This window comes from Oncorhynchus gorbuscha, linkage group LG16, assembly GCF_021184085.1.
Source record: "Oncorhynchus gorbuscha isolate QuinsamMale2020 ecotype Even-year linkage group LG16, OgorEven_v1.0, whole genome shotgun sequence".
NCBI lineage: Eukaryota > Metazoa > Chordata > Actinopteri > Salmoniformes > Salmonidae > Oncorhynchus > Oncorhynchus gorbuscha.
In genome coordinates this window covers 25,434,710-25,451,184 of record NC_060188.1, presented here as the reverse complement: position 1 = coordinate 25,451,184, position 16,475 = coordinate 25,434,710, and the positions used below count along the sequence as shown (strand labels likewise).

The following is a 16,475-nucleotide window of genomic DNA, read 5'->3' as shown; positions in this document are numbered from 1 at the left end:
TACCCTCTCTCTCTACCCTCTCTCTCTACCCTCTCTCTCTCTCTACCCTCTCTCTCTACCCTCTCTCTCTCTACCCTCTCTCTCTCTACCCTCTCTCTCTCTCTACCCTCTCTCTCTCTCTACCCTCTCTCTCTCTACCCTCTCTCTCTCTCTACCCTCTCTCTCTACCCTCTCTACCCTACCCTCTCTCTCTACCCTCTCTCTCTCTCTACCCTCTCTCTCTCTCTACCTCTCTCTCCTCTCTCTCTACCTCTCTCTCTACCCTCTCTCTACCCTCTCTCCCTCTCTCTCTCTACCCTCTCTCTCCCTCCTCTCTCTCTCTCTCTACCCTCTCTCTCTACCCTCTCTCTCTCTACCCTCTCTCTCTACCCTCTATCTCTCTACCCTCTCTCTCTACCCTCTCTCTCTACCCTCTCTCTCTCTACCCTCTCTCTCTCCCTCTCTCTCTCTCTACCCTCTCTCTCTACCCTCTCTATCTCTCTACCCTCTCTCTCTCTACCCTCTCTCTCTCTCTACCCTCTCTATCTCTCTACCCTCTCTCTCTACCCTCTCTCTCTACCCTCTCTCTCTCTCTCTCTCTCCCTCTCTATCTCTCTACCCTCTCTCTCTACCCTCTCTCTCTACCCTCTCTCTCTCTACCCTCTCTCTCTACCCTTACTCTCTACCCCCTCTCTCTCTACCCTCTCTCTCTCTACCCTCTCTCTCTCTCTACCCTCTCTCTCTACCCTCTCTCTCTCTACCCTCTCTCTCTACCCTTACTCTCTACCCCCTCTCTCTCTACCCTCTCTCTCTCTCTACCCTCTCTCTCTCTCTACCCTCTCTATCTCTACCCTCTCTCTCTACCCTCTCTCTCTCTCTCTCTACCCCCTCTCTCTCTACCCTCTCTATCTCTCTACCCTCTCTATCTCTCTACCCTCTCTCTCTCTACCCCCTCTCTCTCTACCCTCTCTCTCTCTACCCTCTGTCTCTCTACCCTCTCTCTCTCTCTACCCTCTCTATCTCTCTACCCTCTCTCTCTACCCTCTCTATCTCTCTACCCTCTCTCTCTACCCTCTCTCTCTCTACCCTCTCTATCTCTCTACCCTCTCTCTCTCTCTACCCTCTCTATCTCTCTACCCTCTCTCTCTCTCTCTACCCTTGCTCTCTCTCTACCCCCTAACTCTCTACCCTCTCTATCTCTCTACCCTCTCTCTACCCTCTCTCTCTACCCTCTCTCTCTCTACCCCCTCTCTCTCTACCCTCTCTCTCTCTACCCTCTCTATCTCTCTACCCCTCTCTCTCTCTACCCTCTCTCTGAGAAGCCTGGCTGCCTTTTTTCTGTATTTTTTTAAAAGCCTGGCTGGCTGTGAGCATTTAAAAATAGCAGCAGGAATTACCAGGTGCTGGTTTATCAGTGAAATGAAATTCTGTAGATTTAGAGTCAAAACAAGAGAGAGAGGATATGCCTTGTTGAGCAGTAACTGGACCATCAGCCACTCTGTCTTTTAGTTTACTATCTCAGAGTTCTATTTATTTTTGAATGAAGACAATTCTCTGTATGAATGGGGGGGTCACTCAGCAAATTTACAGGAAATAGGGTCAGTATTGTAACACCTTGTCTCTGCATCTGTTTGGTAAAGTAGTAAAGTAAGGGCAGATGTTTCAGTTCCCTGACTGACTGACACTCTCTGTTCTCATTCTCTGTTGGCTTTGAATAGGACATCTTTTTTTCTAATCCAGCTGCCTTGACTTCCTGATTCACAGTGAATTGATTTCCTCTGTAGCAATCACTGGAGAGCTGCTTGGAATATCACAAACAGAAAGGACATGATCTCCTCGTATAGGAACTGGAAGCCAAAGAGCTGTGAGACAGACATGGACCTGGGGGCTCTTCCTTCCCCCTCCAAGTCTCCAAGGTGCTTCTATTCAAAGCATTTCTTAGGTACAAATGTCTGGTTCCTGGACATGTTTTACACAATTAACAGTATGAAAGTAAACTATATATGTGCCTACTCTCAGCTCTACCATACAGTACACTGACATTCCAACACACAACCCCAACCAAGGCTGGCGGTACTCTTTGTTGTGAAGGACCAGCTGGTTGGATTATTGCATTATGCTGTAATTGCATTTGGTCTTTGCTCGTCTCTGTACATATGTGTCTTTTCCCCCCCTCAGACCACATCCATTTGTATTGCGGTCTGTGTAGAATACATCTAGTCAGAATGGCACTGGGCTGAGTGTCTGTGCGTGAGAATGATTTGAGTGAAGTAGCCAATGTCTTTTTCATCTTTAGGAGAAGTAATAAAGATGAAACTCAAGGGTTGCGGTCTGGACGGTCTGGCGGTCTTTGAAGGGAAGGCCAAGGTAAAGATGAGACAACTGAGGCTTGTACTTGACTAGGCTGCTACTGCGTGTGCTTGTGTGCGTACGTGTGGATTGTGGAAGTGTGTGTGTGTGGCCCTGTGTCTGTGCTGCAGATAACCATCTGGGTTGGTCAGCCTTTGCTAACTGGACACATTGTCTGATATCAGTAATATCTCTCAATGTGTCTTTTCTGTCAGACAGTAATGTACTTTCTTGACTAACAGAGGATAATATTGTACAATTTGAGATTAGATGGAGGTCCTTTCGGGGTCATTAGTGAGTTCACTGGGTGTTGACCTATGATGCATCAACATCACGCTATCTTTCACCTCCATAATCAGTGCTTCCTATTGTCGGAGTCCTGCAGTCAAGTGACCAAATCACCCTCCAGTGGCCTCATGGTTGGAATATTATTCGTATTTTTCATAATTAATATGCATTATTGAAAAAAAGGGTGTTTCTATGTCAAAAGGTTGTGTTATATTTCAGTCCTCTGTGATGTATATAATGTGTATTATTGGGATGCAACTCAAGATTTAATACATTTTAACTCTATATCTGACATGGTACAAGTGTCTTCTTTTTAAGCCCATAATCATGTGTGTGAGGTGTATACTTCTATTTCAAAGCAGATTTGTTTCAGACTACCAAGAAACTCTGTGTGACCCTGATTTAGCCCACTGCAGTAAAAGGCTAATGGTTGCTCTTGATCAACATGGTCTCAGGACAAATCATATTATTCTGTATGTAAATCTGTGACACTCCATTAGTATGATATGTGACGTTACGTTAGGTTATATTAATTATGAATGGAATAGCTGTCATACAATATCATACGAATTAGTGGACATATAGTATTGTACATCTTACCTGGTCGTACAATAGCATACAAATTGGATGACTCAACTTATTATACATCTTCGAGGATGTTTTGTATTATACTTCTTTCTCTGAGACCAGGTGGCTTGTTGCGCAATAACAACAACGGATAATTACAGGGAGAATTTACATTGGCGATTAGCGAAACTAATGACAAAGGTTAAGATAATTTACGTGCTGAACTAATACGACAAAGGTTAGGGGAATGTATGTAGCAGGTTCGGTGAATTGGGTTAAATTTAGAATAGGGGTTAGGCATGTTCAACGAGACATGAACCTTTGGATTGCTTGAGAGTTGCAGATTACGCCCACCCATCCTCCCTACTTTTGTTTCTGTGCAAAGTAACTAGACCATTAGTAGGAATCATAGGTCTTGGAGGTACTTAGAAATACATAAAGTATGTTACGTATGGCTCTGAGACCAGGCTGTCTTAATAGGCCACTGAAATGGTTTTGAACTTGATGGAAAGACACCCAGTCTTGTGCATATTTGAGCATTATTAACTTATGGCTCCTGGACTGCTTAATGGAACCTAAAGTCACTGTACATTTGACATCCTTAATATGTCATGTTGTGAGCTCATATATGATAGGTGTTGTATATACTGTATGTGTGTGTTGAACAGACCAACGACGTAGGTTCCCTTGGTGTCACTTCTGATCTCTGTCTTACCCCCGACTGACACATGGGTCATGTGTCACAGGTGAAGAACCAGGATGTAGCTTGTTTCACGCCTCATTGAACATTTGGCAGATTTATTGCCCTTTCTGTCCTTCGCTCTCTTTTTCTCTCTCCCTCTCCATTTTCTCCTGTTAAATTGGAGTCATGAGACTGTCTGCCAGGGTAGTGTTGTGGTCTGAGAGCCAGGAGAAAGGAAAGGTACTTAGATAGGTGGTGGACTGACAGATGGTGGACTGACACAGTGCGGCTGCAGTACGTGCACAACAGAGCACAGCAGGCATGAGTCAGTGCAGTGAGCCTGAAATAGGTTACGGGGCAGTATAGGTTATGGTGGTCACATGTCTGTATGTTTGAAGCCTTCCTCCAACACCGCGTCTGCCAAGCACTAAACACAGGACCGTGACTGATTCTAGACTAGGTTGGGATGTTGATGGACTCAGTTGTTGTGTGTCTGTTTGGGGAGATGGGGGTAGTGGGAGGACGACTGGTGAAATCATCAGGCTGCCATTTGTAGGGAGAGAGAGGAGGAGTAAGAGAGCAGAAACAAGGAGGGAGACTTGAGGGAGAGCGTGAGACGGTGGAAGGAGATCCAGACAGAAATCAAGATAATAATAATGTTTTGTTTGGAGCCTCTGGACAGTAACAGCATGTGGTGTCCTGATGTTCTGCTTGTTCCTGGTCCAACCAGAGGAAAGAGTTGTCTCCCTAATCAATCATGGTCTGACCCTCTTCTCCTCTTCTCCTATCCCTAATGCCTCAGCAGGCTCCTCCTAACCCATACCCCTCAGTAGTCTCTGGGTATACATAGGGCTGGACAGCTTGATATGAACTATTAGCCTACTAACTGTTGTTGGTGGCATATAAATTCAATGTGTTTGATAGACAACATGTGTGGGACAGTGGCGGACAGAGTCAATTAAGATGACGGAGGACAATTTTTATTTCTCATGAGCATGGCCTTATTTCTATTACAGCATATTGGATGACTGTCATTCATATTCTATTCACCCAGTTCAATGTAACAGCGATAGGTCTAGGCTACTATATGATACTTTAATTTTCCCTACCCATCATGAGGTTGCTACAACCTAGCCTATGAAGGAAGGCTACAACGTAGGTGCACACAGGTTGAGAGAAAATGTTGAGGTGACACATGGACAGACAGCGGCACATTCAATACATCCTTGCACACTCTTGCCTGCATCTAGCTGATATAGGGTGTAATCATTAGTCCAACAGTTGCAAATGAGAATTTTGATTGGACAAATTCAGGTATGTTTAGCCCCGTTTTGTTCTGTTTAAGAAACGTTTTTCAACAGAATCGGCAGAATGAATACACCCCTGATCATGCGTAAACACGGTTCAGAACAGCCACGTTGTATTCCTTCTGCATCTATGCGCTCTCCTCTCACTTTTTCCCTTTGTCGCTTTTGGACGTCAATGCACAACACATCAACTGTATGTGACCAGGACAAAAAACCTTTCCAAGCCAAACCATATCATAACTACTACACACAGCCTACATCGCTGTCACCATATTAGCTAAAGTAACGTAGTCAACATAGCTGCTCCCACTCTTCCCCTCGCACCAGGCTCCCCAGCATTTTTCACTCCTGCCATCATCATTACTCACACCTGCCCCCCCCCCCCCCTCCCCCATCACGTGCATCAGCAATTATTGGACTCACTTGACTCAATCATCTCTGTCATTACCTTCCCTATATCTGTCTGGTTCCCCGCTCTGTTCCCTGCTTCTGCATTGATTATCATATGTCCTTGTTTACCCATGTGCTGACGCTGGTCCTGTACTGTTACCTGTCTGTTCCTCATTAAATGTTCAACTCCCCCGTACCTGCTTCTCATCTCCAGTATCAGTCCGTACACAACTATTGTCTCTCTCTCTCTTTGAGTCAATTACTCGCCACATTTTATGCACTGCAGTGCTAGCAAGCTGTATCTTATGCTTTCAGTACTAGTTTCATTCTCTGATCCTTTGATTGGGTCGACAACATGCCAGTTCATGCTGCAAGAGCTCTGATAGGTTGGAGGACAGCCTCCGGAAGCTGTCATAATTCATGTGTAAGCTCCCATCCTTTAAAAATAAAAAATAAACTTAATATATATGCTATGCATTATGATTTTTGAAATGCCAATTGAGGTTCAAATGAGAGGCTTTGGATAAAGGAGGTGCTAAGGTTTGTGGGAGCTCTCCACCAGTGAACAGCATCATGAAATGCTTTGGTAATCAGATTTTGTCAATGTTGTGGTCCCTTTGAAAAAAGACGACTTCCTCAGTAGCAAGCAAGGTTATACTCACTTCCTCTTTCTCTTTCTCTCTCTCCCTGTCTCTCAGGTTTGGGGTGCTCCTCTTCAGAATATCCTGCTATTACATGGTAGCAAAGACCTGAAGACAAGAGGTAAGCAGTGTGACCTTCTCCTTTCAGTTTTTTTACACTGTGTAGATCTCTCATTGGGTCAACTGTCAATGTGTCAGTTAATGTCGTTATAAGTGGGTGGCTCACAAAAGAGTCTCAAGATTCACTTCAATGATAAAGAGTGATTGCTGAAGAAGAAAAAAGCAAAAGGGAGTAACTTTCACTTCTCCTCAGATCTCTTTGTGCCACTGTGTTTGGCAGTTGTGGTAAGTACTATACCGAGGGGAATTATCTTTACCCTCTGGTGGAGTTGACAACTAAGGTGCTAATGGTGGGAACCGGGCGCCTGGTAAGGTCACATAGGCTGATGAATTCTGTCAGTCTGTCTGTCTGTCAGTCAGTAACCCATTGCTAGACAGAGTTTGCTTACTGGCAACTCCCAGCAAACACAGACACCGATATAGAGCAGCTCTTATGAAAATTGATGTGTTTGTGTGTGTATATAGTAGTGTGTTGATTATGACTGATCATTGTGCGCGTGTGTGTGTGTGTGATTGTGTGTGTGTGCGCGTGTGTGTACAGCAGTGTGTCATTGTGTGTGTTTATGTGTCAGGGTGTGTGGTTGCGGGCATGGGCTGGTACAGACTGGCAGTCCTACACTACAGGAGAGCAGGTCAGGGAGAGGCTGGTACGGCACTGTAGAACAGGCTCACAGCTCTTCCTGTATGGTTCCTCTTCCGATCGGCTGAGAGTAGTCTGCTCATAGCCACCTGCTGATGATTGACGGGGGTCTTTCTGTTACATTTAAATCCACCTCCAGCCACTCCAGCTCAGAACGCAGTCAAACCATCTGCTTTCACCTTCATTTCTTTCTTTGTTTTGCAACCCTACAGGTGTAGGATCTTATACATATATTGTCACAGCAAAATAATCCTGCAGCAACAGCTTTTGAACGTGTAGTCCATAATGTTGCTTAATCGGTGGTTAGGCTATTAGCTGGACAAAAGTAGGTTACATGAACAGTGCGATACTGTTAATTTAAAAAATGTTGCAGCAAAATAATCCTGCAGCAACAGGATTTGAACGTGTAGTCCATAATGTTGCTTGATCAGTGGTTAGGCTTTTACCTGGCCAAAAGTAGGTTACATATCCATATGTTAGTGCAGGTTTTCAGTGGAATGATGTAAATCCTGAAGCTCAAATTCTCAGCAACAAAATAGTCATTCAATTAAGATCCTACACCTGTATGTAGAAGTGTATTGAGGAGCTTATGGACACTATATAAAGAGCTTTCATTTTCCTTCTAAATTGTATCCTATATTGTCACAGCAAAATAATCCTGCATAAACAGGATTTGAACGTTTAGTCCATAATGTTGCTTGATCGGTGTTTAGGCTATTAGCTGGCCAAAATTAGGTTACATGAAAAGTGCAATACTGTTAATTTAACCGTGTGTTAGTGTGGGCTTTCAGCGGATTAATGTAACTCTGCGGTGCAGAAATTCTCAGCAATGAAAGACTGATCAAATTAAGATCCTATATCTTAGGCTTGTTGTTGTAGTGAATGGTGGGGGATGTAAGCAGTAAGTGGATTGGGGGGATGGCTGAGTGAAAAAGGTTCAAGGTTAAAGTTCAGAGGAGGGCAAGCCAGGGCATGGCAGCTAACGGGATGTGGATTTTGTGGGAGTGTGAGCGTAAGCTAATTATTAGCGTCATGCCCATAGGCATACACCAGGTCACAGAGTTGCTGTGTTCTGTTCACCTGGTGCTCTCTCTCTCTCCATCTGCCTCCCTCTCTCTCTTTCTCTATCACTCTATTTCTGTCTCTATCTCGTTGCTCAGATGAAGGTCATGATCTGTGCTGCACCACGTCATTCATTTATAAATAAACATGTATTGTCTCTCACAAAGTCTTCCCCTATCTGTTGTATGTGACTCTGTCTGTCTCCTGGTCTATCTATGTACAGATGTAGGATCTTCATTTTGCAGTAAAATAAGTCTGTAGCAACAGGATGTGAACGTTTAGTCCACAATGTTGCGTGATCAGTGGTTAGGCTTTTACCTGGCCAAAAGTAGGTGACACACTGTTAATATAACCGTGTGTTACTGCAGGTTTTCAGTGATTTTTTGTAAATCCTGAAGCTCATTCTCAGCAACAAAATAGTAATTAAATTAAGATCCTACACCTGTATGTAGAAGTGTATTGAGGAGCTTATGGACACTATATAAAGAGCGTTCATTTCCCTTCTGCATTGTGTCGTACAAAGACATACAGAGACAGAGACATTACTGACACTCTCTCTCACAGAGCTGAGGGACCTGTGTTGTCTATTGTTGACCTTACAGACCTTAGTCAAATAAATATGAATATGTTCCAATATTTGAGCTTCACGTAAATTAAGGCTACTTGGTCTTGTACAGTTGAACCAATGACATAATGCAAACTCCATGCGAAGGAAGACTGCTGACTTTGCTCCAAGCGAAGAAGGTATTTGACATGTGTATTTGACCCAGATCCGCTCCCTCATGCAGCTGTTGACTCAACACAGAGCAGAATGTTTAGACTCTCAGCTCCTCCAGAGCGAAACAAACTGCCCAACTACAGCTGTCAAACACAACCAGTCCAACCGCTCTGTGGCCGTGTCAGTCGGATCATTCGTCTCAAAGAAGCTTCTTTCACTTTTAGTCAACTCAAACTGATGTTCTCCTCTTTTGATTGAAAACCTTCTGTACATTTTCCATGTCACTTCAAATCTGCTCACCCTGCTCTCTAATTTCTCTCTATTCACTCTCTCTTCAAATGTGCTCCATCCATCCCCCTTCTTTTTTCCCCTTTTCTCTCTCTCTCTCTCTCTCTCTCTCTCTCTCTCTCTCTCTCTCTCTCTCTCTCTCTCTCTCTCTCTCTCTCTCTCTCTCTCTCTCTCTCTCTCTCTCTCTCTCTCTCTCTCTCTCTCTCTCTCTCTCTCTCGTGCCTCCCCCCAGGGTGTGTAAGATGGCAGTGTGGATCCAGGCCCAGCAGCTCCAGGGGGATGCGCTGCACCAGATGCAGTCTCTCTATGGACAGCACTTCCCCATTGAGGTGCGCCATTACCTGTCCCAGTGGCTCGAGGGCCAACTCTGGTGAGTGCAGCACAAAGCACACCACACTACCTGACAGAAGACATGCCTCACCCGGTAACCTTCACATTCGGTTCAATCACAGTCACAGTAGTAGCAGGGACCTTGGAGGTGTAGTAACCTGAGAGCAATGTATAGTAGCAAGTGTGTAAAGTCACTGTTTTTGTGTATGTGCTTGAGTGAAGGTGTGTGTTAGGGAATGCATAGGGGATTAATGGCTACTCTGTTTTGCGTGTATGTACATAGAGGATATCTCTAAGCATTCTATATGTTCCTGTGCCAGGGATGTGATCGATCTGGAGAACCCTCAGGAGGAGTTTAAGGCCAAGCGTCTGCTGGACAGCTTGATCCAGGAGCTGCAGAACAAGGCTGAGCATCAGGTGGGAGAGGACGGCTTCCTGCTCAAGATCAAACTGGGACACTACGCCAGCCAGCTCAAGGTGAGACAGATTGAACCAGTAGACGAACCTCCACTCTAAGCTAGTATGAAGATGAGAGATACTGTGCACACATTCCCAGTGTACGTGAGCAGAGCACAAAGCCAGTGCCCTCACAAAAACCTCCACACCTAACTAGCTAGCTGGACAGTGTTAATAAAGCCAGTATAAACCCAATAAACTCACAAGGATATGATAACCTTACAGCCAACTATACCAGCTGAATCGTGGAGATTATTATTTCAATTATACTGATATCAAACTCAGCTAAATGTTAGTTATCACAGCCTCATTGGCAACAGTCTAATGTCCATAAATCCCAAAACAAAGTACTTAGAAATGAAACAGTATGTGAGAACAGCCGGCTCTGGTCAGTGTGTCTATATGAATAAAAACAAAAGGTGGACAACACTGGGCTACGGTAACCAGGCAGTGTTCCCTTTTGTGATTGAGTGCTTCACTCACCGATCTCAGTGTGTTTGTCTTCACCCTTATGGACAGAGTTCAGGGTTCAGAGGAACAAGCTGTCTCTTATCACCTTCCACAGTGGGAGTAGGAGGCATCTTGTCAACACAACCCTCTGTAGCCTACAATGCAGTCTTTCAACCCCGCATGGTGCCTTGGTGTGTGTATGTGTGCGTGAGAGAGAGATTTAGACCTGTGTTTCCCAACTCTCGTCCTCCAGTACACCCAACAGCACAAATGATTTTTGTAGCCCCACGGACAAGCACATCTGATTCAACTTGTCAATTCATCATCAAGCCTTCGATGAGTGTTTTTGTGTGGGTCTACAACATAATGTGTGCTTTTGGGGTTACTTGAGGACCGGAGTTAAAGGGAGAGAAAAGAGAGAAAGGAAGAGAAATGTGGCCAGTGGATGTGAGACCAAGTCGTCTGCACTTGAGAGAAGGATCTCATTAGTCTAATTGGGTTTAGCTAGGCTCAGGAAGTGGGCTTTAGAGCGTTAGCATGCCGCGGCGCGGGAGCAGGCTAAATTGGTCAGTGTTGTGTGCACGGCCGTACTGCCAGTCAGCGGCTAACACGGCTAACGAGCCTAACACGACAGCACATGTGGTCCTTGTCTTTCAGAGCACGTATGACCGCTGCCCTCTGGAGCTGGTGAGATGCATCAAACACATCCTGTACACGGAGCAGAGGCTAGTCCGAGAGGCCTCTAATGTGAGTATGAAGCAGTCTCTCCAACTTCCATTCCTACTCCCACCTACCTGGGAGGCTTGTTTCACAGGTGTGCATATAACAGATACCCGTAGCTCGTATGCACAAAATACACACACACACACACACACACACACACACACACACACACACACACACACACACACACACACACACACACACACACACACACACACACACACACACACACACACACACACACACACACACACACACACATACATACCCATATGGAAATACCCACACACCTTTTATAAATATTTGCATAATATAAACGCCACACAGAGATGTTAAACATAACACAGCCAATTCCATGATATTATGGAAATCACAGCCATTGGGGGTCGCTTTGCTGCCTCTCTGCCGACATCAAAGGCAATTTACTTTCAATTTTCCCACAGACATACGCAAACCTGTTAACAACCACATAAATACATAAATACACACAACGCACGCACACACACACATACATAGCACTTCACACACACACCTAGTCAGAAAACCTGCACAGACACAGCCCATATGTCTCGCTGAAAGATAAACTTTGAATTTCTCATTAACCAGCAATGCTGTATGCCTGGTGGAGAGGTGAAGAAATGTGATATTTTATAACAAGGGTTATAAAACCATAAAGCCGGTGGGCCATAAAACATCTGAGTATCAATAAACCCAGTGTTAAATTGACTTCCAGTCCTGCCAGGCTCCTCCTATTACAGGATTGCATATTCTACGTGATTGCATTCCCACCTGTTTATTCAGACTGTCTTCACAGTGCTCACGTCCCCAGCCTTAACAAGCCATGGGCTGTGTCTGCCCACGATAAGGAAATGCATTTCCCTCTGCACGGTCTCACATGTTCAGTCAGTGGTGATCACTGCTGGTTATGGTTGTTAGGGATTACTGTGGAATAACACAAGCAGGGGTCATTGAGGTTGTGTTAAAGAGGCACAGGGCGATTTCAGGTTCTGTCAGTTTGTGTGTCTTTCTGCTCCATGTAACGATGATGAAATGCTCAACACCACACTAGCTAGTTCCTGCAAATCATCTCACAGCCAGCGTTGTTTACCGGCCCAGCCCTCTCACCTCTCTCTCCTCTCTCTGATTGGCAGTCGAGCTCCCCAGTGGGAGGGATGATGGACAGCATGTCCCAGAAGTACCAGCAGATCAACCAGGTATTCGAGGAACTGCGCTTGCTGACCCAGGACACAGAGAACGACCTGAGAAAGCTCCAGCACAACCAGGAGTACTTCATCATCCAGTACCAGGAGAGCCTCCGCATCCAGGGTGAGTCAGCCTTGCCCTGGTCCCCCTCCTAGTCACAACACCCTGGGTCATCAACCCCAGCAGCCCTCATCTTTTTAGGGCAGAATGACGTGTGGGTTTGTAGGTGAGTGAGTGGGTGTCAGTATGTATGTGTGTGTGTGGTCTGCAAAGTAAAAGACAGGTGTGTTTATGTGAGATTTGCTGACCTCCCCCTCTCCTCCTCCCTCTCCCTCTCCCTCTCTTTTCCCACATGCAGCCCAGTTGACCAGCCTGGCCACACTGCCCCCTGCTGACAGACAGCTGAGGGAGCCCACATTACTGAGCAAGAGAGCCACCGTGGAGGCCTGGCTCACCCGGGAGGCCAACACACTACAGAAATACAGACTGGTACACTACTTTTTATACTGCATACACACACACATGTACTGAAACACACACACGTACACCCTGGAATGATAGCGCCGGAGGGGATGGCTGTTGTTTTATTGGCTCTTAACCAACCTGTGCTATTTTGTCAACCCGTGCTATTTTGTCTGTTTTTTGGGGGGTTTGTAACTTATTTTGTACATAATGTTGCTACTAGTGTCTCTTATGACCGAAAAGAGCTTCTGGACATCAGAACACTGATTACTCACCTCGAATTGGACAAATAATTTTTCTTTAATGAGTTGGACTAGAACGGCTCCAAACACCCAAACAGGCCCTCATCCCGTCATTCGCTGGAGAAAGAAATGGCGATTTCGCGGAAGGAGATCGGGGTGCCTTGTGAGGATCAGCCGACAAGTGGCTAATCTGCCTTAGCTAACAGTACTGATGGCAAACGTTCAATTGCTTGAAAATAAATGGGACGAACTGAAAGCATGTACTGTATATCCTACCAAAGGGACATTAAAAACTGTAATATCTTATGTTTCACAGAGTCATGGCTAAACGACATTAATATGTCGGGTTATACTGGCGGGTTATACACTCTATCAGCAGGATAGAACAGCAGCCTCTGGTAAGACACGGGGAGGGGACCTATGCATATTTGTAAACAACAGCTGGTGCACGATATCTGAGGAAGTCTCAAGGTTTTGCTCGCCTGAGGTAGAGTATCTCATGATTAGCTGTCGATCACACTATCTACCTAGAGAGTTTTCATCTGTATTTTTCGTAGCTGTCTATATACCACCACAGACCGATGCTGGCACTAAAACCGCACTCAATGAGCTGTATACCTCCATAAACAAACAGGAAAATGCTCTTACAGAGGCGGCGCTCCTAGTGGCCGGGGACTTTAATGCAGGGAAACTTAAATCAGTTTTACCTCATTTCTATCAGCATGTTAAATGTGCAAACAGAGGGAAAGAAACTCTAGACCACCTTTTCTCCACACACAGAGACGCATAGTACAAATCTCTCCACCACCCTCCATTGGCAAATCTGACCATAATGCTATCCTCCTAATTCCTGCTAACAAGCAAAAATTACAGCAGGAAGCACCAGTGACTCGGTCTATAAAAAAGTGATCAGATGAAGCAGATGATGAACTACAGGACTGTTTTGCTAGTGCAGACTGGAATATGTTCCGGGATTCTTTCGATGGCATTTAGGAGTACACCACATCAGTCACTGGCTTCTTCAATAAGTGAATCAAAGACGCTTTGTCCTCACAGTGACTGTACATACATACCCCTACCAGAAGCCATGGATTACAGGAAACATTCACACTGAGCTAAAGGGCAGAGCTGCCGCTTTCAAGGAGCGGAAGCATATAAGAAATTCCTCTATGCCCTCCGACGAACCATAAAACAGGCAAAGCGTCAAATACAGGACTAAGATCGAATCGTGCTACACCGGCTCAGACACTCGTCGGATGTGGCAGGGCTTGCAAACTATTACAGACTACAAAGGCAAGCACAGCCAAGAGCTGCCCAGTGACACAAGCCTACCAGATGAGCTAAATAGCTTTTATGCTCGCTTCGAGGCAAGTAACACTGAAACATGCATGAGAGCATCAGCTGTTCCGGGTGACTGTGTGATCACACTCTCCGCAGCCGATGTGAGTAAGACATTTAAACAGGCCAACAGGCCAACAAGGCGGCAGGGCCAGACGGATTACCAGGACGTGTACTCCAAGCATGCGCTGACCAACTGGCAAGTGTCTTCACTGACATTTTCATCCTCTCCCTGTCTGAGACAGTAATACCAACATCTTTCAAGCAAACCACCATAGTCCCTGTGCCCAAGAACACTAAGGTAACCTGCCTAAATGACTACCGACCTGTAGCACTCACATCTGTAGCCATGAAATGCTTTGAAAGGCTGCTCATGGCTCACATCAACACCATTTTCCCAGAAACCCTATGTGAGAATGCTATTCATTGATTACAGCTCAGCGTTCAACACCATAGTGCCCTCAAAGCTTATCACTAAGCTAAGGACCCTGGGACTAAACACTTCCCTCTGCAACTGGATCCTGGACTTCCCGATGGGCCGCCCCCAGGTGGCAAGGGTAGGTAACAACACATCTGCCATGCTGATCCTCTCCGGAGCCCCCTCAGGGGTGCGTGCTCAGTCCCCTCCTGTACTCCCTGTTCACTCATGACTGCACGGCCAGGCACGACTCCAACACCATCATTAAGTTTGCCGATGACGCAGTGTCAACAGTGTCAACAATGATGAGACAGCCTATAGGGAGGAGATCAGAGATCTGACCGTGGGGACAACAACCTCTCCCTCAACGCGATCAAGATAAAGGAGATGATTGTGAACTACAGGAAAAGGAGGACCGAGCATTCTCATCGACAGGGCTGTAGTGGAGCAGGTTGAGAGCTTCAAGTTCCTTGGTGTCCACATCACCAACAAACTAAAATGGTCCAAGCACACCAAGACAGTCGTGAAGAGGGCACGACAAAACCTATTCCCCCTCAGGAGACTGAAAAGATTTGGCATGGGTCCTTGCGTCCTGAAAAGGTTCTACAGCTGCACCATTGAGAGCATCCTGACGGGTTGCATCACTGCCTGATATGGCAACTGCTCGGGCCTCCGACCTCAAGGCACTACAAGGTAGTGCGTACGGTCCAGTACAGGGTAGTGCGTACGGTCCAGTACATCACCGGGGCCACGCTTCCAGACATCGAAGACCTCTATACCAGGCGGTGTCAGAGGAAAGCCCTAAAAATTGTCAAATACTCCAGCCACCCTAGTCATAGACTCTTCTATCTGATAAAGCACAGCAAGCGCTACCGAAGCGCCAAGTCTAGGTCCAAGAGGCTTCTAAACAGCTTCTACCCCCAAGCCATAAGAGTCCTGAACATCTAATCAAATGGCTACCCACTCTTCTATGCTGCTGCTACTCTCTGTTATTATCTATGCATAGTCACTTTAATAACTCTACCTACATATACATATTACCTTAATTACCTCGACAGATGTGCCCTCGCACATTGACTTTGTACCGGTAAACCCTGTATATAGCCTCACTATTGTTATTTACTGCTGCTCTTTAATTATTATTTATTCTAATCTCATACTTTTTTTAGGTATATTCTTAAATCTGCATTGTTGTTTAACCTCTTGGCGCACCGATCCCGAGCTAACATTAGCTGGCTGTCTCCCTAGCGGTCGTTATTATTAGTTTACCAGAGCTGTTGGCTTTTCTAGTTAGAGCCTAATGTTAGGCATTGTTGGCACTTTGTTCATTGTTGGCACTTTATTCACGGTTGTTTAACTAGCTAACGTTAGCTGGCTGGCTCGTTAGCTAACGTTACGTGACGTGTGTACAACACCTGATGAATATGGGTGGTGTCAGTAAACGTCTGCAAAAAAGCGTAATGAAATTGTTTCCAGCAGAGCTGGTTAGGCTGTTTTCATGTTATCCAGAGGGAAACAAATCATCAGCCAGAGCATCAAGTGTGCACTCCAAGACGAGATGGGTGGGGCTAAAGTGTGAACGATGCTGAATGAGTGTAGACAAAAGAACAGCTCTTCACTAGATACCAAAACATTATCTCAAAAGTGAGATTACAAGTTGATCAAAAGCAGAATTACTTTCCCATTGTTCCTCAAATGCAGTGTATGATATACCATTTTTTAGCTCAGAGTTCTACTTTTATCCAATGTAAAAAAAAACATAATTTCACATTTTGTTACATAAGACTGAATCCAGGTGGTAAGTCACATATGGACTTGGTCT

The 16,475-nt window shown here is 45.4% G+C and overlaps 1 protein-coding gene across 1 annotated transcript in view; it reads left to right on the top strand.

Annotated features, from left to right (window-relative positions):
• Positions 1–16,475, top strand: part of LOC123998889 (signal transducer and activator of transcription 5B-like) — a 100,735-nt gene that overhangs the window by 60,665 nt on the left and 23,595 nt on the right. Inside the window, exons 2-7 of the mRNA XM_046304111.1 lie at positions 6,261–6,324; positions 9,264–9,401; positions 9,682–9,838; positions 10,925–11,014; positions 12,142–12,316; positions 12,552–12,682. Coding sequence (XP_046160067.1) covers positions 9,274–9,401; positions 9,682–9,838; positions 10,925–11,014; positions 12,142–12,316; positions 12,552–12,682 — 681 coding nt within the window. The 5' untranslated portion in view covers positions 6,261–6,324; positions 9,264–9,273. The remainder of the gene's footprint in view (positions 1–6,260; positions 6,325–9,263; positions 9,402–9,681; positions 9,839–10,924; positions 11,015–12,141; positions 12,317–12,551; positions 12,683–16,475) is intronic.